We start from the raw sequence: 22,390 nt of genomic DNA, 5'->3' as shown, positions 1-22,390 counted from the left end.
CAGTCTGTTGCCAGAGCTCGGAATTGTTCCAAGGTCACTGCTTCTGAGAAGCTCTCCAGGCTTCTCTCTTTTGAAATAGTACAGCGCTCCATTCCTATTTGTGGAGTGGAGGGAGATAATGATTCTTTCTTCTTGTCTTTTACCCATCTCACCATGCATTTATCATTTATCTGTCTATCCACCCACACAGCCATCTATCTATGCATCCACCATACATGCTCCATCCATCTGTTCACCCATCATTCATCCACTCATCATCCATCCATCCATCCATCCATCATCTATCCATTCATCCATCTGTTCATCCATCTATTCACCCATTCATCCACCCATCATCTATTCACCCATCCATCTGTTCATCCATCCACCCATCATCCATCCATCTATCCACCCATCATCCTCCTATTGTCCATCCATTCATCTATCCACCATCCATCCATCCACCTATCCATCCATCCATCCATCCATCCATCCACCCATCCATCATCCATCCACCCATCCATGCATCTACTCACACATCCAGCCATCCATCCACCCATCCTGGCATCCATCCATGTTACATGTGTTGGGGTGCATTGTGACCTAATTAGACTGACATGGGTCTCTGAGAGCTTCCAGAGACCTTCAGGAGGGGAAGCCCAATATTCGAGAAACTTCCTGAGCCTCAGCCACCTTGTCGGGGAGATATTCCGAGGACTCAGAGGATGGCTGGTGTGTGCTCCGTACTGCCCATTCCTAGTTGCTTCCACCCGGCCTTCTACAGCTGCCTCCTGGGTTACCCCCCAGGACCCCTCGCCTCCAACCTTACCTTCTGTGTGCTGGAGATGGCCCCGGAGCCCAGCATGGGCCTGGCACCCAGTGGGGTGAACCTGAGCGGGTGCATGTAGCAGGGAATTGGTTCCCTCCGAGGGCGAACAGAGACCACATCCTCCCAGGGCTGTCCTCCATCCTTCATGAGCTGGGACACAGGGCTGGCTGTGCAGCCACCATGTGCGGAAGGAAGCCTGAGGCCCAGCTCCCGCAGCTTTCAGAGTGGAGCTGGCTCAGAGCAGTAGGCGGCAGGGCTCCTAAGTGCCCCAGCAGTGCCGATATGGCCCCGGCACTGAGTTTCGGCGCTGGTCCAGTGCTCTAGGCCTGTCCCAGGAGGTAGGTGTGTTGGGAACGTACTGGTTTGCCGACCCAGTGCCGGTGAGGTGAGGAAGAGATCTATGCAGGGACAGAGGGAGGGCTGAGGCGCCCTAGGGTGGGTGGCGAGGTCCTGGGCTGATGACGTGGACTCTCATGCGGGTGCAGATACCCTCCCGCCCTGCCCCACCCCGTCCTGTCTCTGGTCACCAGGGCTGATGGATTCTACCTGGGAAGGCCCGTGCCAAACTGTTGTGGGAGTGAGGACATGGGCCGTGGGCAGCACCATGCAAGCACGGAAAATTCCAGAAATATCAAAGTTCCAGAAATATTGCAGCCCTTCATGGGCTCCCGCTGGGTGCACAGTCAGTCTGAACTCCAAGTCCTTCCTTGGATAAGCTGGGCGCCCCATCCTCCCTCCTCCCTCCCTTCCTCCCTCCCCACTGCCCCCTCCTGGGCCTGCCCCCACATCTCCTAGAAATTGGCTGTTTTTTAAAGTCACGTCTGGAGACTAATTGTTGCTAGAACGTGTAACCTAAAATTAAAACGTGTCTTTCCACTAAAAAAAGATCCTTCCGAGAGCCAGCGCCTTCCTTCCAGCCCATCAAGGACGCATCGACCGAAATAGAGCTTCCTCGGCTCTGTGAAGGTTCTCAGCGGCCAGGGAGCATGGAGAAAGGGATCTTGGGAGCTGAGGCATCAGGGAGGAGAGACGGTGTTTTCTGAGTTTGATTGCGGGTGAGTGAGGTTTGGGGTGCCGAGTGTGCTCCGGGTGCCAACTTGCCTTGCAGTTTGACATGGTGAGGAAGTGAAGGCAGATCTCAGCCTGTGTTTGTCTCTCTCCACCTGTCTGTCTGTCCGTCCATCTGCCTGTCCACCTCACAGATCCAGGAGACCCTCATTCCTTCTCAAGGAACCATGCGTTTCCATGACAACACGTGGAGCCCCAAGTGAGGAGCCCAGGTGGTGTCTATAGCCCAGATGGGGCCTCCTGGCTCCTCACCCAACATCGCAGGGACCCTGTGGAACACTTCCAGGGGGAGGAAGCTGCACCCCCACTCAACAGGACCCTCCTTCCTTTTCTCTGCCCTGTCCCCCACCCTCCAGGCTAGTCCCAGAGCCTGGTTGTCCCTCGGCTTATGGCTGCATGCTCCTGGCCTCCTGTGCATGGGGCCTTCTGGTGCTTTCTTGGGGCTCTTCAGGGTCCCCAGCCCCAGAGCACACATGTGTGCTCCGCTCCGGAGTGAACTCGGGCAGGGGGGAGAGGGCTGCACTAGGGGTGCTGCACTTCCCCGGGTCTGGCACAGGCTTGGCACAGTGGAAGTCAAATGGTGGCGAGTGTGTGCGTGGGGTGGCAGATGTAGTGGGAGAGAGCTGGCCCGGCTGTGAGATGCGGAATTCTGTCTTTCCTAACAATGAGACCTCAGCTTCAGGGAGTAAGCTGAGCTGGGGGAGGGGATAGGGTGGAAGGAATGGGGGTTTTCGGAGCTCCTCCCCAGCTCCCCAACTCTCTAGCCCCCATCCCCCAACTGTGCTCTGTGATCAGCTCTGCACCCCTGACAGCGGACAGTTCCCACCCAGTGTGTATTTGTACATTGACCACATGGCTGAGGTCACAGGATGTATGTGTCTGTGTGTATGTGGGGGGGGTGCGTTTCCCAGGGGCTCAGCTCCTCCAGGGTTTCCAGACTAGTCACGTTGTCTAACTGGCTTTTGGAGCCTAGCTCCAGAGGTGAAGAGGGGACCTGGGTGGGAAATGGCAGCATCTGGCAGACAGCTTTGAGGCAGCTTCCCAACACCATCACCAACAGCCAGGGAGAGAGTGATGACAAAGCAGAGCCCCCCACTCTGGCCCACCTATAGTGCTCTTGGAGGTTCTCCCATGGTGCGCCCGGAAGGTTCTCCCATAGTACTCCTAGAAGGTCCTCCCGTGATGCTCCCTGAAGGTCCTCCCATGGTGCTCCCAGAAGGTCCTCCAGGGTACTCTAAGAAGGCCCTCCTCTGGTGTCTTTGCCTTTAAATAGAAGCAGGATGGGGTTTCGGGGAACCCCCTTTCTCCTGTCTTTAAGCATCTTCATTTTTGCCCATCTGTTTTGGGCCACACCTTATTTCTGGCTCTGTGCTAGGGATCATTCTGGAAGGTTTCGGGGACTCTGTTGGGTGACAGCAGCTGAAGTGGGGTTGGCTTCATGCAGGACAAGCACCTCCCTGCTGTGTTCCGGCTCTGGCCACGTTGCTCAGAACCGCTTTTACGTGTTCCGCTGCTGGCCTGGGGGACAGGTTCACCCTGCTCTGGACACAGGGTCGCGCTTTTGAGGAGAAACCAAGCTGTTTTCGGGGAGAAGCCTCTTTCGACTCAGGGTCCTCGTCTTGTCTCAGCCCCAGGCCACCTTCCAGGTTCTGTGCCCGGCGTGCTCTGTGTCCCAGACAGAGTAGCATGGCTGGCTAGCGACGCCGTCTGGGTGGTGGACCCAGCTCGAGGTCCAGAGTCTCGGTGATGGGCCAGGACCACAGATCGGGCAAAAAGAGTCCATCCGGGCCACATGGTGACACGTGGCCCGAGCAGCTTGGCAGGGACATGAGTTTTTATAAGGCCTTGCTAATTCCCGGAGCCAAGAAGTTGGCTTCCAGGGCATGCGGGGCTGTTCCCCAGCCCATGGCGCAGGCCTGTGTCTCGTGCTGACGGCAGGGAACTCCGCAGCTGGAGCAGGGACCCTTCTGCGCTCCTCCACAGGTGCCATGCTGGCCAGGCCCCCTCTCCAGGCAACCAAGCAGGAAAGGTGAGGCTGGAGGGGAATTAACCTTTATGCCAAGGCCCAGAACTGCAGGAGAGGGGTGAGACTATCAAAGATGGGTGGTGGCAGACTCTTCTCCCGGACCCCTGCCCAGCAAATGCCGACTGACTCTGCAGGGAACTCTGGACAGAGGGTGCAGTCTTGGACTGAGAAGTCATTCTTACCCCCCCCCCTTCTCTCTCTCTCTCTCTTTCTCTCTCTCTCTCTCTCTCTCACTGAATGACACACGCACTCATTTATTCACTCACACAGTCACTGACTGACTGGTTCACTTATTCACTCACAGTCACCGACTGAATGACTTTCACTCACTCACTCACACAGTCACTCACTGACTGAAAGACTTACACTTACACATTCAATCACACTCATTGAATGACTTACACTCACTAACTGCACTTATTCACTCACACACTCAGTGATTGAATGACTTACCCTCATTCACTCACACACTCACTGACCAACTTACACTCATTCACTCAGTTATACTCTGACTCACACTCACACACGACTTAATGACTCACGCTTGCTCACTAATATACTTGCATAACGAATAAATTGACTCACTCATTCACTGACTGAGTCACACTCACTCAGTCACACTTAGTCACACTCACACACTGATTCATTTACTTATTCAGCTACCTCACTCACTCATTCACTAGATCACATTCATATTCACTCACACATATACTCTGTACTCGCTCACTTACTCGCTTACTCACCCACTCATTTTGTCTGTTCCTCCCATATTCACTCCCACACTCACTCATTTGCTCTCTGGAAGCTGGTGTCGGGGTAGTGTGTCGGTGCCTGTTGTCTTTGGCCCAGGGGATCCCCACATCCCTTAGCTGTGCCCACCTTCATCTGGGGGCTGCGAGGGGGCAGGCGCTTTCAGGTGTGGCTGGTCCCTCGGCTCATCTGAAAGACAACTACAGTGGGCGGGTGACGCCTTTCATCTGATGGACCAGAGAAAGAGGCGCTTCTGAGGAATCCGGGCCCATTGATCCTCGGCCGAGCTTCCTGCCCCGGAGGGCGAGGGCAGCGCGGATTTATGGAAGACACTTTTCCCTCACCAGGGGAGGCCACTCTGCTATTTTTAAACATCGCTTCTTGTGTAGAGGGAAGGTTTAAACTGGCCCATAAAAGCCTCCGGCCCCCTCCCGAGCCTCTTCTGCGGCTTTGTGGGCAGTTGTGGCCTGGTGGCCCCCTAATCCGGCTCCCCGATGATCCCAGACAGTGTCTAGGCTCAGCCTGGCCGTGTGGTCCCTTAATGAGCACATTAATCTGCGGGAAGCCCCAGGAATTAGTCTGTGTGGCACCTGATGGGAAGGCCAGCTGCCCATGAGAACTTGAACCCTGAGCCCGGGGGGCACAGCCTGAGCTGGGGTGGGCCTGGGTGTGGGGGTGAGGGTGCCCCTGAATGGGAGCCAGGCAGCTGTCTTAGCTCTGCTGCTGGGACAGAGTCCCACAGGCCAGAGTGCTCAGACATTCTCCTCACTCGCACTTCTGGGGGCCGGAAGTCTAAGATCAGTGCGCGGGCAGGCCCCACTGCAGGCGTGGGGGGTGCATCCTGCCTTCCTGCTGTGCGTTCAGAGCCAAGAGAGGGGACCCAGTCTTTTCCTCTTACAAACCAGAGTCTATGCGGTTCAGCACCCACCCTAATGCCCTCATTTACTGGGGAGTGGGCACTTCAACGTATGAATTTGGGGGCAGGACACAGTTTAGTCCATGCCCGAGCTGTTGGCATGAGTCCTTTTGGCTTGAAGCCATCACCTCCTCCAGGAAGCCTTCCCCCACTTGTCTCTGGGTATCGGGGTGCCCCAGGCCATCCTGGGTCATGACTTTCTGTGTTTGCTTTCTGGTTCTTTTGCTCTGGACTTGGCGCTCGGGTTCGACTCTGGGGTGGGGGGGGACTGTGTCATGGGGAGCTCCTGTGACCGGGGGTGTAGGACCCCAAGATGCACCTGGGGGTATTTCTGTAGAGGGCGTGTGGCCGGGTGGTGCTGGGGGGAGCCTGGCTGAGACTCTGTGAGGGCTGTGAGGGTCCCGTCCTTTCGGCAACCTCTGCTGACCTTCCCACAGACCTTCCTGCTGTCCTTCCCGCCGACCTTCCCATGTCCTTCCCACTGACTTTCCCGCCATCTTTCCTACTGCCCTCCCCTCTGACCTTCCCACCGTCCTTCCCACTGACCTTGTCACTGACCTTCCCACTGTCCTTCCTGCTGACCTTCCTGCTGAGCTTCCCGCTGTCCTTCCCGCTGACCTTCCCACTGTCCTTCCTGCTGACCTTCCTGTTGAGCTTCCCGCTGTCCTTCCCGCTGACCTTCCCACTGTCCTTCATGCTGACCTTCCCGCTGTCCTTCCCGCTGACCTTCCCGCTGACCTTCCTGCTGTTCTTCCCACTGTCCTTCCTGCTGACCTTCCTGCTGACCTTTCGCTGTCCTCCTCCTGCTGGTGGGATCCAGCCTGTCCCACCTCCTCCAGGCATCTGGCCTGCGGTGGTAGCAGGCTCTCAGCTCCTTCTCCGTGGGCACTCACTGGGTGTCTGTGGGTGGACAGAAGTGGCTGTTCAGTGCCTGGAGCACCTCGTGGACCATATGAACCAAATCCATTGAGGTCAGCAGCATGCAGCGGGTTCCTGGCCGGAAGCCGGACTGTGTTCACTCAGCTGGCCTGAGCAGGTGTGGGCAGTGCGGTGGCCCCGCAGCCAGGCTTCTCCTTGCACTGCCACACCTCGCAGAGTGTCCATGTATTTGCACATGTGCCTGGGCATGCACGTGTGTACATGCGTGTGCGTGTGTGTGTAGAGGGCCAGCACGCTGCCTCACCCCACGCAGACCTGACCGAGTCTTCCCCACAGCTGCCCTCCTCGTGCCACTGTGAGACCATTCACCCCCATCTCCAGTTTCTGGGGAGGCTCGTGGTCCCGTGGGCAGGCTGCCCCCCGCCCCAGCAGATGGGGCCCAGCTGGCAGGAAGGCGGCTCAGCAGCGGGAGGATGTGGGTGATGTCTGGGGACCCCAGTCGCCTAGTGCTGGTGGCTCCCTCTTGACTCTGAGCAGAGCAGGACGTGCAGGGGGCACCTCTGACCTTTGCCCTTCCCCCTGAGGGATGAAGAAGTGGGCGGCAAGGGGGGCGGCCAGGTGGCATGGGGGTCCTGGGCCTCCCCACCTTTCTGCCCCCGGGCTGCCCCTGGCTCCTCATGGGAGGCATCCCTTTCCCTGCCCCTGGGGGCCCCTGGAGAGTGGAGGCTGCAGCTGTCCTGAGAGCCCCTCAGTCCGCACGTGGACTGAGCCATCTGCCCACGGACCTCTAGCTCCTCCCCTCTTTCCCCTCCTCCCCTCCCCTCCCCCCTCCTTAATCCTGTCCTGCCTTTTTCCTCTGGTCTCCCTCTCCCTCCGCCCCTCCTCCCTCCTCTCCTTCTCCCTCTCCCTCCGCCCCTCCTCCCTCTCTTACTCCTGCCCTGCTCTTTTCCTCTCCCTTCCCTCCTCCCTGGCTCCAGTTTCTGCTCCCCACAGCCTCCTTCTCATCTGTCCCCTAGCTTCCCATCACCCTCCTCCCCCCTGGGCTCCACTGACCCTGTGGGCACAATGAGTCCATTGTGAGACGATTCCATGCAGAGCCAGTGGGCTGGAACCTGAGCATCGTGCTGGGACCAGGGGCCAGTCTCCGCGCAGTCGTGGCCAAGGCTGGAGATGGGCCGGCGGACAGCCTGCGGCCAGATGCCCCGCCGGGGGTGGGGGCCGGAACCTGGGCGGGATGGACACTTCCCGCCCCGCAGCAGGCACGTGCATGGAGGATGCCCATCCTGGTGTCCACTCTCCTGTCACGTGACCCCCTACTCTCCTCTGGGCAGGAGCCCCCATCCTCCCAGTGCCGTGGGCTCCCTTGGACTCCCTGACCCCCAGCCCTGAGGCGTGCAGATGTGCCCAGATGTCTCCCCCATCCCAGAGGGAGCACCAGCCATGGGGGCCACAGGACTGAGGCAGGTGGGACTGGGGTTGGAGGAGGGGCTCTCTGGGGACCCCATGCCCCAGTGGGGGGACCCTTCCCTCTGCCCATCTGGGAATCTACAGTCCTAGGTTCTAGAGCTAGATGAGACCCCGCATGCACCCCTCCTGCCCCCAACACTGTATTTTCCCGAGTGGAGCAGGCAGGTGACTGCCGTCTGAGCCTCAGTTTCCCTACTTGTTAGATGAAATCACAGTATCGGGCTGGAGACAGGGGGCTATGTGGGGACATAGGGGGCTGTGTAGGGACACGGGGGCTGTGTGGGGACATGGGGGGTGGCTAGTAGCTGTAGGAGGAAGTTACAGGTGCCCCGACACCCCCCGCCTTGAGACTGAGGGAGGGGGGCATGGTCCCGTGGCTGGACTGGGCCTGTCCCTGCCTGTCCCCTCTGTCCTCTGTCCTCTGCTGTTCCCGCCTGTCCTGCATGAATGCCACTTTTGTGCCCGTTACCCCACCCCTGCCCTCAGCTGCCCTCCAGGAAGTTGCCCCACCCCTGTGGCCCCTTGAGGGGCTATGACCTGCCTCCGTCCATGCTGAGGGTCACTGCTTGCTCCCGGGGGCTCCTGTGGGGGAACTCACATGCATTCCCAGTTCCTTCGGTGCCCAGCAGCCCATGGCCAGTGCCCTTTGGGGGTCCCTCCGCTGCACGAGTCTGTGGGGGCAGGATGAGAACAACTGGACTGGGGTCACCCTCTCGGGCAGTCAGGGGTTCTGGTGTGGCTCCTGAGGGCTGCTGAGGGGGCCAGAGGGTCCAGTGCGGTGGGAGAGAAGGGGCAGCTTCCGGCCCCTCTGCCTGAGCCCCAGCCCCGCCCGTGTTGGGGGTGGGGGGGGCACCAGGTGAGGCTCGGATGGACCCTCCTGATTTAGAATCTGAGATGAGGTCCTGGCCCAGACCCCTGAGAATGTGGACGCCAGTGAGGGACCAGAGGGGTCAATCCTGTTCGACTCAGCACAGTCTAACTGCTCCCTGCCCCCCCACCCCCTGTGCCCTGCCCCTGCCCCTGCCCCCGTTCCCCTGCTGCCCTGGGCCTCACTGCTTCTCACTAGAAACTTGGTGCTCTGTGTGTGTGTGTGTGTGTGTGTGTGTGTGTGTGTGTGTGTGTGTGTGTACGAAGCATGAGGCCAATGGCAACACGCAGGGGCTGGGGTGGCCTATGACGGGACTGGCGGATGTGGGAGTGGGACATACAGGGCGGGTGCCGGCTTCTCCAGCCTGCGGGAACGTCTCAGTTCCGGGCTGTCTGGATGCCCAGCTCTGGCCTGCCCTGGCCTGCCCTGGCCTCCCCGGGCCGCAGGCGTGTGCTCTGTGGGAGTCTGGGGGATCCTGCCCACAGTGCCCCTCCTCTGGTGCGTGCTTGCTCTCATCAGTGAGGCGCTGCCTGGAGATCATTAATGGTGACCCTCACCCAGAGTTGTGCAAATTGCAGGATTAGCGGGGCATTAGCGGGGCTGTATGAAGTGGGCGGAGCGCTGGGGGAGGGGCGCGCTGGGAACTGGCCTTCCAGGGATGAACAGCTCTGTGCTCGCCCAGCCCCACGCAGAACCCACTGCGCACGCTCCTTCTGGCGCAGCACGGCCCACTCCGAGCCGCTGAGGGATCTCTGCTGCTCCAGAGATGTGCCCTCACTGACGGCGCCCTCACTGCAGCTCCCGAACATTCCAGGCCTCTGTGTCCTCTTGTGTCTTCTCCTTAAAGGTCCAAGGTGCTGAGTGGCTCAGATGAACCCCATGGTCTCCTCTGAAAACAGGGCACCGGGCACCCCCTTGAGGTTCAGTTCCTCCTGTGGGGGGAGGGAGACTCCTGCCACTGCCTGTGTTTGCACACACCTTCTGCCCTGCCAGCCAGGCGCACGGATGGAGAGTGGCCCGGCCCGGCCTGGCCCTTGTCCCAGTGCCACAGGTGGCCCTGGAGGTCCCTGAGTTCCCCCCGGCTGTGCCCTGGTCCAAATCTGGCTGATCTCCATGCTCCCTCTGGCTGTGTCCCGGCCCAGGTCTGGCAGTGTGCTCAATTTCTGATCTTTCCCGCGCGTTCACCTGCACTGACCTTCCTGAGCCCGATGTCCTGTCTTCCTGCTGGCAGCGCCGTGCTGCCCCCTCCCTGCTGTTCTTGATGCTTTGGTCGAGACTAGGTCCCTCCAGGTATTGGCCCTGGGTTCTGACCAAGCTCTCTTAGAGGAGTGTGGCTTGCAACGGGCCCGCACAGACCGTGGCTGCCTGTGTCCCTGTAGACGCCATGGCAAGGACAGTGGGTGACGTGGCTTGCTGGCCACAGACAGGTGGGTCTCGGATTACCCTTTGGGTTAGTCCACAGAGGTCTAGCCAGGCTGGCATCAGCTCTCCTGCTGTGGGGGTCCCCCCGGGCCTGGGAGGGGGCAAGCTCATGGTGGAATGTGCGTGACGGACACTCAGGCCCACGCATCCACACATGTCTGAGTTCAGATGGGCGAGTGCAAAGCAAGTCCAGCTTCACTTTCCAGTGGGAGTGGAACTCGAGTACAGTTTGGAAGGAGCAGTGTGGGGCTGACAAAGGGGGACTGAATCTCCCCCTGACCCCTGGCCCCGGTGCCCCCCATTGTCTTACCTTCCAGCCGCCATTGCTTCATCGTGTCCGAGAGCCTGGGAGTGGCGCCTGCTCCTGGTTCTCTGTGTCTGTCAGTGTCCTGCGCCCCCGGGGAGGAGATCTCGGGCACCCAGGGGAAGGAGAGTCACCCCTGAGTACAGAGCAGAGAGCAGCCCCTAGCATGGCTGGGCGTGGCCCTAACGAGAACTACTAGATAGAGCAATGCTTACAGGGTGCATTTTGCTGCATGTGTATACGTGTGCGTATGTGTGTGTGTGTGTGCCAGCATGAGTGTGTGGCCATGTGTGTGCATGCACACGTGCGCGTGTATATATGTGCTTGTGTGTGTGGTGGGAGGCAGGGGCACCCCCACATCAGCTGTGGGGCTCTAAAGTTTCTGGACCTGAAGTCAGAGTCACGGGTCAGCCCTCGGAAGTGCTCTCGGCCACTCAGGCCGTGGGGCACTTTGGCTGCCCACTGTTTTGGGGAGCCCTCGCCCTCCTGACCCTTTCCAGGGGCTGTGTGCAGGGCTCCCGGACCTGCTGGCCTGTTCCCGTCCTCCCTGGTTCAGGGGATTAGAGTGTACATATCGGGGGAGCATTTGTCCTGAGCACCCCAGAGGGCATTTTGGTAAGTTCCGGCTAGGCAGGGGTGCCCGAGGCCCGGTGCTCACCCAGCCGTCCAGCCAGCAGCCCTGCCTGCCCACTCTCATGGCCGTCCTGAGGGGCGCGAGCAGCACCTGGGGGCTGGCAGGTGTGGGGGTCCCCCATGCACAGAGGGGCCAGCGCCCCATCCCTGCAGCCAGCCCCTCCAGCCCACAGGTATCTCCCCTGCTCTGGAGACAGTCTGAGCTGAGTTCCCAAACGGTCCAAATGCTCCAGAGGAAGCTGGCGCTCGCCATTTCCTCCTGTCAACAATTTCTCTCCAGCACAGCCGCTGCAGGAAGGTGCCAGGGACAGGAGTCTGGGCCCCTCCACTGTACACGCTATCACCCACACCCCTCTCCCCTCACCCCTCACCCCTCACCTCTCTTGCCCCTCAGCTCTCTCACCCCTCTGGAGCCCCTCTCCCCACACCCTCCTCCTCACCCCTCCCCCTCCCCCTGTCACCCCGTCACCCCTCACCCCTCTCTCCCTGCACCCCTCTCACCCACCCACTGCCTCCCCTGTTTTCCTTTTCCAGTCCCGACTACAACCTCTGGCAGGTGAAGGAGCCAACTCAGCCTCAGTGTGGCTCCTCCTTGCCCCTCCTCCCCCCCTGCCCTCCCGCTGAGCCTCTGCAGAGTGCCTTCTCTTCTCTTTGGGGGTTCCTCCTGCAGCTGTGCTAGCCTGAGGAAGAGCACAAGGGTAAAGCTAAGCCGAAAGTTTGCTGTGAGCTGCCGTGGAAGGGGAAGAGGCTGAGAACCCAGAGAACTCAGACACTGGAGAGGGCCCCTCGCCTCCCCTCCCCTCCCCTCCCCCTCCCCACCTTTCCCCTCTTCCCTCCTCTCCTCACCTCTCCTCTCCCTCCCTTCCTCTCCGCCTCCTCTCTTCTCCCCTCCTCTTCCCTGCCCTCTTGCTCTTCCTTCCCCTCCCCTCCCCCAGCTCCAGCTCACTGCTGTGCTCCTAGAGCACTCTTTGGGCCTGTGTCTCTGTGACACCTCCGCAGCGCAGGCTCAGCTCCTGTCCCCACATCCACCATGAGGAGGTGGAAGGTCCCATAGGTGGGCTCTGTCCAAGTGCCTGGGGGCTGTCATGAGGTGCCTGGGGTGGTCCCTGAGGCTGGGAGCAGCTGGGGCATGGAGGGGGTCCCCACCCTCGGGACCGCTTGGTCAGATCCATCCCTGATGGCTGGCTCCTCTCTTTGTTACCAGGAGACGACTCAGGACAGAGCCCCTCGCTGCGCTGTGCTCGCACGGCCCCGTGGGCTGCCTGGGTGGGGCTGAGGGTCAGGTGTGGCTGTGCCCTGGACCCTCCCTTCCTCTTCTCCTTCAGCACAGGGGGATGTGGTGCAAGGCCGGACCCCACGAGAAAATCCAGGGGGCAGGCAGATGCAGCCGCGAGCAGGCTCCCTGTGCCCCCAGGAGCTGGGTCGGCCAGGGGTCAAGGGCCCTGGGGCAGGTCAGCGAGCCCCCTACTCCAACCCAGCATGTGCTTGGGAGGAGCTGAGAGGAAAGGGCCAGAGACACCAGAATCTCAATGACACTTGTGGTGTCAGGTCCCGGGATGTGTTTCGCTTGCACATTGACCAGACCAGACGCTAGGATGCGAATGCAAGGCCCATTTATCGCTAGCTCAAGCCAGGGTTCGAGCCTCGTCCAACACAGTGGAGTCTTGACAAGGACCCCAACTCCGAATTCTGAGCATTTGTATAGGGTTTGGTTACATAACAGCATTTTTCTAGGAACTAGCAGTATGTTTCCAGTTCTGGTCCCTATCGGTCATGACTCCACTCCCTCGGCCCTCTCTACTTGGCTGGGCGCCACTGCCCATGCCCCCAACTCTAATGGGCAACTGCCACGGGGTGGTTTATCTGCCCAGGGTGATTTTTTTTCTGAGAAGTTGGGACTTTCTGATAGGGAAAACTGGAACTTAGGCCTGCTGAGTTTCGGTCTTAAAGTGGAGCCTGTCATGGCTCCACTTCAGCCTCACAGTTGGCCTTCGACCAGACCCCATCTGCACACCAGTCCCGCAGCCCCGCCTCCTTGGCAGACAGTTGGTGCCAGCTCTCAAAATACTGGGGGGCAGCACTCATTCACTCCCTGGCACTCTCTCTCTCTCCTCACTCTCTCCTCACTCTCATTCCCTCTCATTCACTCACTCTCACTCATCACTCACTCGCATTCACTCTTCACTCACTCACTCATTCACTCATTCACTCTCATTCACTAGCTTATTCTCCTCACTCATTCACTCACTCACTGACTCTCCTCACTTCCACTCTTTCACTCATTCACTCACTCACCCCTCACTCTCACTAATTTACTCCTGTACTCACTGGCTTTTTCATTTACTCACTTTGTACTCATTGACTCACACAGTCACTCGCTCATTCACTCATTCACTCACTCATTCAACCACTCTCCTTCACTCATGTTTATATTTGACTCATTCTCTTCCACTCATTTACTTACCCACTCACTCCTCTCCCATCTTACTCAGGCATTCATTCACCCAATCATTTATTCGCTCTTCACACTCACTCTCTCATATTCACTCAATCACACCTCTTCTCACTGCTCGCTCCCCCTCTCCCTCACTCCCACTCACCCATCCATTCACCTGCTCAATCATTCCCACGACTTTTTTGCATTTCTGTTCCGGGATGGATCTGACTGGAGGGGCCAGCAGAGCACTGTGTGGGGAGGATGTGGTGAGTGTGGGCCCCATAGTGGTTAGTGACAAGGATGGGGTGTCAGGAGGAGCTGGCCAGGGAGGGGTCTTCCGAGATCACTATGACTGAAGGGCAGGTCAAGTGGGCACATTCTGGAGAGCAGAATTGCAAAAGCCCTGGAACCCCACTTGTTGGAGGTACCAGCAGGAAGTGGGGTGACTGGCCAAAGGGCCAGGCCAGGAAGGGCATGGCCTTGGGGACAGTGGGTGGCCCAGTGGAGCCAGCTGTCATGGTCCTTGGCCACGTTGGTGGCACCCGTGAGACGGCCCCGGGCTCATCCCTGGAGCCTGCTGGACTGTACCCCAGTGCCACTGAGTCCCGGGACTGGAACGTGCCCTCCTGTCTCTGTGTCCTGTGTACATTCTGTGGAGTCAGGTGTGTGGGGCCATCGGACCCCCGTCTCCCGTAGTTGGATCCTTGGGAGGTCTGGAGCTTGTGAGCATGGCTTGTGAGCGGATGAGTAAATGAGCACCGCACCATGGGCAGCCGGGTGGACGGACACGTGGGTGGACGGGGGTCCCCGTGTGTGTCCTGCTGTGCTGGCAGCCATCCAACAGGACCTTCCTGGGCGCTCTTCCCCGCCCCCGCTCTGGAGCTCTTCCCGTCCCTTGGCAAACACATAAAATGGCAATGTCCTCATTTATTCTCCAAAAATTAATTTAAAAATATTTTATGCGCCGCATCAGTCACAGTTGGGAGCCATTTAATTGATCCCCATGGCCGGCCCAGACAGCTGCCGAGCCAGAGATCGCCTGCGTGCTTGGGGTTCCCCGGAGCCAAACCAGCAGCTTTGCATCCTGATGACCACACCCCCACCCCTGCAGGCCTGGCTGAGCCCCCACCCATGTGGACTCTGTCCAAGGAGCCTCCAGGGCACCTGCAAGCCCCTTGCCCCCAGCCAGCCCCGTCACCCTGTCAGGAGCTCAGAGAACAGGTCCAGAGAAGCCCCTGCACCTGACTCTTGGGACTTCCTGCAGTGGAAACTGGCCCAAGGTGCCCCTGGGGTCAGTGCGGGGTTGTCCCTCATCCCGGGGTTAGTGCGGGGGATTTCTCTCATCCTGGGGTCAGTTCAGGGGTCCCTTATCCCAGGGTCAGTGCCGAGTGTCCCTCATCCTGAGGTCAGTGCTGCGTCTTCTGAGCTGGGCAGTGCGGCCCGTCCAGGTCTCGCAGGGTGGCTGGCACATTCGCTCCTTCACTGGCCAGTTGCAGCTTCCAAGCTGGTCATGAGGCAGGACGTGGGGACAGTTGTGCGGGTGCAGAGTAGGCCCCGAGTGACTGGCCCTGCCCCGGCTCTAGTACTAACTGCGGGGGTCCTGCCTGGGCTCTGCAGCTCTGGCCAGGCTCCCCAGGGGCCCGGGCGGGGGAGCATCACGCGGAGCACCGGGGCCTCAAGGCAGCTCGACGGAGCAGAGGGAACAGAGGCCGCAGCCTCGCCCGTGTGGCTGCGCCCTGGAACTGGAGGGGCAGCCCCCTCCACTCAGAGTCTGGTCCCTGCAGAGCCCAGTGGCAGCATCCACTCCCTCCAGCACCTGCCTGGCTCAGTTTCCGCACCTGGGAAATAGGGCCAAAGGTGCGAGTGCAGCTTACTGGGCTTTGGGTCTGCTGAGCTGGTTCCCTCCCTCAGCTCCCGGGGTCAGGGCTGGGCCCAGTCTAGGTGGGCTCTGGGTGTCTTCCTGGGGGCTGCAAAGTTTAGTGAATTGGAGGTGATCCTCCACCGCTCACATCTCTGGGCAGGTGGTAAAGGTGAGTGTGGGGTGCTGGGGGGCCGTAGAAGTGGGGCCCCGGCTTCCCGGCTCTGTCTGTGCTGCACTGAGTTTGGCTGCATGGGGATCAGTGACCTCTGCAGCCCCCTCAGTGTGGACGCAGGCTTCTCCTATGATGGGGAGGTCCTGGACTGGCATCCCCTGTGGACCCTCTGCCCAGCCCCACTGACTTGGCCACCCCTTGGCCACCCCGGACCACAGTCTCTACACTGGCGGCGGAGACTCCGTGGCAGCTCCACTTCCGGCAAATTAACCTTGCTAAGATCTTGAGTGCCATACATTCGGCTGTTTCCCTCAGCAATGCATTAAAGCTGTCAGACCCGGCCTGATCGCACAATTAATGAGATTAAACACGATGCAAATTTTAATTCATTATTAAGTGTCTGCACTAATGGACGCGCAATTAACACCTGCAAACTGTGCCGGCTCTGTGGGGCGACTTTTGGCTTCCGTGAACCTCCTGAATCACAGTGAGGTAACCTGGCGGGGGGGGGAGGGGCGGCACTGGGGGCTTCTCTGTCGCCAGAGACGGGCGTGAAGGGGCAGCGCTGGAGTGCCAGGCCCAGTCGTTGTGGAACATGCAGCCCATGGGATCTCCCTGTCGCCTTGGCGGAATGTCCACGTGCGGGGTGTGGCCCCCCTCCAGCCCTCTCGGTGCCATCCTTGCAGAGCTCAGCTGTTTCCGTTTCCCCCCCCCCCCACACACACACCCCTTGATCACACCTGCGAGGTGTCCAGCGGCTGGGGCCAAGAGTGAGGTTGTCTGGGCACCTCATGCAGCACCGAGACCGGGAGGGGCCATGGCCTGTCCTGGGGCCCAGCAGCGCCTGCCCTGGCATAGAGACTGTGCTTCCAGGGGCGTGGCCCTGCAGAATGGTCACCCAGAGAGGCTGCAGCCTTTTCTCTCCCCCTTGCTCCCCATGGCAGGCACGGCAGGGCGGGAACCAGCAGGGTCCCAGCACCCACTTAGGCGAGCCAGTGCAGAGTGCGGCCTTTGAGCATGCTGTGTGCTGTGGACCAGGGCAGGACAGTGAGGGTCTGTGCACAGCCCCTCGGCCCCAGCCCATGTGACCCCTCTCTGCCCCTTGACCTGGTCCCTCCCGGCTGACTCGGGCCGCGCCCTAGTGGGGGTTTACCTCGGGGTCCCTGTTTTTACTCCATGGTTGTGCTTTCTCTCTCCCGCCAGCCCCGCCCAGCCCCTCTTGCTCCTTGGGCAGTGGCCAGTGCCACAGGGTCCTGCCTGGGCTGCGGTCGGGCTGGGCGAGGCTCGGAGCTGGGTCCAGTACTCTGTCCCCCTTTCGTGGGATGCTGGGCCAGGTCATGTTCCTGCAGTGCTGAGTGCTAGCCAAGCACTTCCTGTGAAGCAGGTTGTTCTTGGGGTCTCCATCCTAGAAGCTCTTCTAGAAGTTTCCCAGTTTGAGACCAGGGTTCGTTTCGAGCAGGTTTGTCTGTGGCGTGATATGTGGGTTTCGGCCTGGGATTCGCACATCGTGCTTTGCAGGAAGAGACTCAGGACTGCTCCCGGGCCAGGCGCAGGCTGTGCGTGGAAGGACCCTGAACCCAGGGCGAGCAGGAAGGAGCCAGCTGGTGGCAGCCAAGGGGCCTCACTGGGCCTGGCATGTGACTTTGGAACCGATGGGCCAGTGGTGGCAGCGGCTGATGGCACTGGTCCTCCATCCAGGGTCACGTGGCCCTGATGTGTCTCCCTCCCCCAGAGCCCAGCATGGGGCTCAGGACCCACAAAGACAGTGCTGGGCATGGGTATCAGAGTCTCTTGCACATGCTCGGCGGAAAGTTCCAGAGCTCCCAAGCTCGTTCCACGCGCTCAGGTTGGAACAGCTTACCGTGCCCTGCTGAGCTGGGTCTTTGGGCTGGATCCATGCGGGGTGAAGGGAGGTCCCTGTGCCACGTCCTCCAGCTGTGAACAGCAGATGTGAGCAGGAGGGTCTCAGCCCTGCCCCCAATGTGATGTAGGACTCTCATCAGCCCAAACCAGCTTCGGCCAGTCCGTAGGAGCCGCCTCAGCCTGAACCCTACTGAAGGCAACTGATGCACCTCCCAGCCTGAGGTGCGAGCACAGCAGCCGCCTGCCCGGGGACGGGACGGAATCGTCCTGGTGTGGCAGGGGCTGACAGGTCCTTTGTCCTTCTCCGTCGCCACTCACCGACCTCATGTGACTTTCCCCAGGGGTCCCGAGCACCACAAGAAGATTGGAGCTTAGGGAGGGAGAAGGTGCGTCGTGAGCCTGGGTCTGGGTGTGGATGAAAGCCGTGTCCACACCCGAAGGCGCCCTCACGTCTTGGAATGACACTCCTCATGTAAGCTGCGTGGTCAGTGCAGCCCACAGGAGCCGGCCCAGCCTCCCTGGGGAGGTGGATCTGGTGAGCGTTTCCTCCAGAAAGTGATGGAGGAGAGCTTGGACGCAGCCGACAAGGGGAGGCAAGGCCTCAGCCTGAGACTCTGCAGGCTGGGGGTGCAGGCTGCATTCTGGGTGTAGCACCTGCTCCCTGCACCCCTGTGCCTCAAGATGCTCAGACCCGAGGCTCATCCCCCCTCCCTGCATCTTGGGGCGTTTAGTGCTGGAGCCTGGCTTCATGCCTCCCTGCTGGGGCCCTTCCCGTCCCTTGCATCTCCGGCTGCCCAGCCCATGACCTGAGCTTCGTGACCGCAGCTGCACAGCTGCGGCTGACATCTGTGGGGTGCCCACCCACTGTGCCCCAGAAGTGCACGTGCATGCACCGGAGAGCCAGGCCGACCTGCCCATGTGTGCACAGGCACCGCCCTTCGGGGCCCCCAGGAGCTGTGGCGACCAAGCGGGCAGGCTGGGTGGGCACTGTTGCTGCTCCTGGGCATGGCTGCAGCTCACGTACTTTTCCCGGCACTGCCATGAGGTGCTCGGCGCTGCTGCCGTTTATGCAAATCGAGCTCTCCCCTTCCCGGGCTGTTATACCCCTGGCAGGATGCATACTCGAGTCAGCTGTCTGTGTGGCCAAGCAGATGTGTGACTCCAGCATCAGGACTGGGGATGGGGCAGCTGATGTGGGGACAGGGGGGTGGGGGTGGGGCGGGGGGTGAACCCGTGGGCTGCGTCCACTTCTCACAGCACCCCTGGGGCCGCTGAAGTCCTGGGTCCCCACCTGCCTATCTCTCATGGCTGGCCCTGGACAGGGCTTTGCAGTCCTGCCTGTGTCTCTGGCCACGGTTGGAGCTGCCCTTGGTTTCAGCATGGGGTGAGGGGGCCTGGACAGCAAGATGTCCATGGACACAGCCGTGGCGACACTCTGGAGAGTTCGGGGAGCCTCTCCCTCCTCCCCCCTCAGCCAAGGTCGTGGTGGGATCATCTGGCGGGGGTCCTGGAGAAGCAATCCTCTTACCCCTCACCTAGCAGTGAGCCCGAGGGGGGGTGATCCTGGCGCCATCTTGGGTTCTCCACAGGCAAAGCCCAGCACAGGTACTCTGAGCGATGGCAATGGACTGCACCCAGCTGGGCTTGACATGGCGAGAAGAACCCCCAAGATTCAGGAGCTCAGAGTGAGGGGCTTCCTGGACACCTCCTGCCACCAAACCTGGCCATGGACACATTCCACAGCTCCAATGCAGGACACAGCTCACACAGCAGCAGAAAGACACAGCCCATGGTAGGACACAGGCCACAGCAGGACACAGCCCATGGCAGGACACAGCCCACAGAGGCCATGGCAGGACACAGCCCATGACAGGACATGGCCCACACAGGCCACGGCAGGACACGGCCCACACAGGCCATGGAAGGACATGGCCCACACAGGCCACGGCAGGACACGGCCCACACAGGCCATGGCAGGACACGGCCCACACAGGCCATGGCAGGGCACAGCCCATGGCAGGACATGGCCCACACAGGACGCGGCAGGACACGGCCCACACAGGCCACAGCAGGACACAGGACACAACAGGACATGATCCATAGCAGGACACACAACCCACATAGGCCATGGCAGGACACGATCCACACAGGACATGGCAGGACACAGGACATGGCAGGACACAGGACACGGCAGGACACAGGACATGGCAGGACACAGGCCACGGCAGGACACAGGACACAACAGAACACAGGCCACGGCAGGACACGGCCCACACAGGCCATGGCAGGACACCGCCCACACAGGTCACGGCAGGACACAGGCCAGAGCAGGACATGGCCCATGGCAGGACATGGTAGGACACGGTCCATGGCAGGACACACAGCCCATATAGGCCACGGCAGATGTGGCCCACACAGGCCATGGCAGGACACGGCCCACACAGGCCACAGGAGGACACAGCCCACAGCAGGACATGGCCCACACACACAGCCCACAACAGGACACAATCCATGGAAGGACAAGTCCATAAGGCCACAGGAGGACACAGCCCATGGCAGGACATGGCCCACATAGGCAAGGGCAAGACACAGCCCATGGTAGGACACGGCCCACAACAGGACACAAGAGGACACAGACCACATAGGCCATGGCAAGACACAGCCCACACAGGACACAGCACCACAACTCTTGTCATCTGATATGGGTGACCCTGTCCTTAGAGGGCCCTGACTCCCATTTACTCCTCGTCACTCCTGGGTGGGGTAAGGCAGCCTTGACAACGCCATCCTGTGGCCTGCGGGGACACACAAGAGAGAACAAACACCTGGAGCGCCCACATGACTCTGGGTATCCAGATTCCTGGCAGGTTCTGGGGGTGCAGAAAATGTTCCCTCTGGGGAGTGATGGGAGAGAGGGTCCTAGAGCTCCCCAGGGGGCCTCCCTGGCCAGTGGGCTGCCCGGTGTCCTGAGCCTTTGCAGATGTCGTCTTTCAAGGTCACCAGGGAAAAGCCCTTGGAGAACACTGTCCTGGCTCCTGGAATATGAGTTCACTGGTGTTCTGGTGCTGAGGCAGCCCTGGGCAGATTCAGGGTGTGTCTGTTCATGGGACGTGTCTGTTCACAGGGAATATCTGTGGGGAGCGTCTGTTCATGGGGAATATCTGTGGGGAGCGTCTGTTCATGGGGAGTATCTGGAGAGTGTCTGTTCATGGGGAATATCTGTGGGGAGCGTCTGTTCATGGGGAGTATCTGTGGGGAGCGTCTGTTCATGGGGAGTATCTGGAGAGTGTCTGTTCATGGGGAATATCTGTGGGGAGCGTCTGTTTATGGGGAGTATCTGGAGAGTGTCTGTTCATGGGGAGTACTGGGGAGTGTCTGTTCATGGGGAGTATCTGTGGGGAGCGTCTGTTCATGGGGAGTATCTGTGGGGAGCGTCTGTTTGCGGGGAGTATTTGGGGAGTGTCTGTTCATGGGGAATATCTGTGGGGAGCGTCTGTTCATGGGGAGTATCTGTGGGGAGCGTCTGTTCATGGGGAGCATCTGTAGGGAACGTCTGTTCACCTGAGGGCAGTGTGAAGGTTCCAGAATGGGGCCCGCTGGGTAAAGAAACTGGTACCTATACACAGTGGAATACTAAATGGCCGTAAGAAAGGATGAAATCATGCAGTTTTCTGGTGTATGTGTGGATCTGGAGAGTATCACAGAATGATCCCTCGTATATGGGGTATAAAGAAATAGAGTAAGAAAACAAGTACCCAAAGGCGACAGAAACCGAGAGCTAGTGCAGCCCTGTGAGCGCTAGGGGCCACTGGGACATGGTGGGGGGAGTGACGCTGGTGGGGTGTGTTAGAATATTTCTTACGTGAAATCCTCCCATTATCAATATTGTAAATTGCGGCACCTAATGTAAAATTGAAAAAAAAAACACACCCAGAAACAGCCCTGGCCCCTGCTTTCTCCAAGGGAAGGACCCCTCTCCCTGCACTCCTGCAGCCCTGCTTCATGTCAGCTGTGACCCTCCACCTTCCTAAGAAACGACAGAAGCCAAGAGACCGGACAGCGGAGAGGGCGCTGGCCTTGCACGCAGCCCGGGCGGGAGTAGCCCTGGGCGTGCTGGGAGACTGTGGCTTAAAGAAGGAGGATTTCAGGGGGTGCCGAGTGGCTCTGCTGAGGAGGGGCGGCATGGGTACCGCTGGTCTGCGGGATGTTGGGGTATGGCTGAACATGTGGGGCTCAAGCTGGCAATCAGCTATTCTGCAGGGCCTGGAGCGAGCAGGTCATCCTCCCAGGTGTGTCCTGTGATGGAAGGGCCACTCTGGCGGTTGGGCTGCCCTCACCCCCTCTGCTTCCTAAAGCCCCGTCACCAGCCCTGCCAGCCCATGCCAGTTCCCTACTGTGGAGACCCCACACCCTGGGGTGGGTGGCATGGGAGAACCAGCCACAGGGACCCCGGCCTGCTGCCCCCCACGGCCCTGGCTATGGACTCCCTGTGCCCAGAGCACAGCCCGGGGCGCTGGCCCAGGCCCTGCTCACTGCTGAAGTGACTGGAGGCCCTTCTGGGTCTGGGGTGCCCCCGGGTCATGGTGTGAGAAGGAATGTGCCAGCAGCAGGAGGGCGGGGGCCCTGGGGTGGGGCGCGTCCTGACACCCAGATGCCACTGACCCCACTTTTGTCTCACCCACAGGTGATCCTGATCCTGACCAAGTATTACCACGCAGACATGGGCAAGGTTCTGGAAAGTTCTCTGTGGCGGTGAGTCAGCCAGAGGCACCACCGTGCCAGGGCCAGCCGGGACCCCTACCTCTGCTTGCCGTGGGCTCAGATACGTGGGCGCTGAGAGTGGGGGCCGGGACGTGGCGGGTGCTGAGGGCTGGGGGAGCTGTCTTTGGAATGCTGCTTCTTCGCTTTCTTCCCAT

General features: G+C 60.0%; 2 protein-coding genes across 4 annotated transcripts in view; both read left to right on the top strand.

Moving 5' to 3' along the window:
* Positions 1 to 22,390, top strand: part of TBC1D14 (TBC1 domain family member 14) — a 298,797-nt gene that overhangs the window by 117,826 nt on the left and 158,581 nt on the right. The gene's annotated exons all lie outside the window — the stretch shown is intronic.
* SORCS2 (sortilin related VPS10 domain containing receptor 2) overlaps positions 1 to 22,390 on the top strand; it is a 121,465-nt gene that overhangs the window by 22,479 nt on the left and 76,596 nt on the right. The window contains exon 2 of the mRNA XM_056132913.1: positions 22,159 to 22,226. Coding sequence (XP_055988888.1) covers positions 22,159 to 22,226 — 68 coding nt within the window. The remainder of the gene's footprint in view (positions 1 to 22,158; positions 22,227 to 22,390) is intronic.

This window comes from Sorex fumeus, unplaced genomic scaffold (assembly GCF_029834395.1).
Source record: "Sorex fumeus unplaced genomic scaffold, SorFum_2.1 ptg000095l, whole genome shotgun sequence".
NCBI classification, from domain to species: Eukaryota; Metazoa; Chordata; class Mammalia; order Eulipotyphla; family Soricidae; genus Sorex; species Sorex fumeus.
The sequence above is the reverse complement of the archived record's forward strand: the minus strand, read 5'-3'. Positions and strand labels throughout refer to the sequence as shown.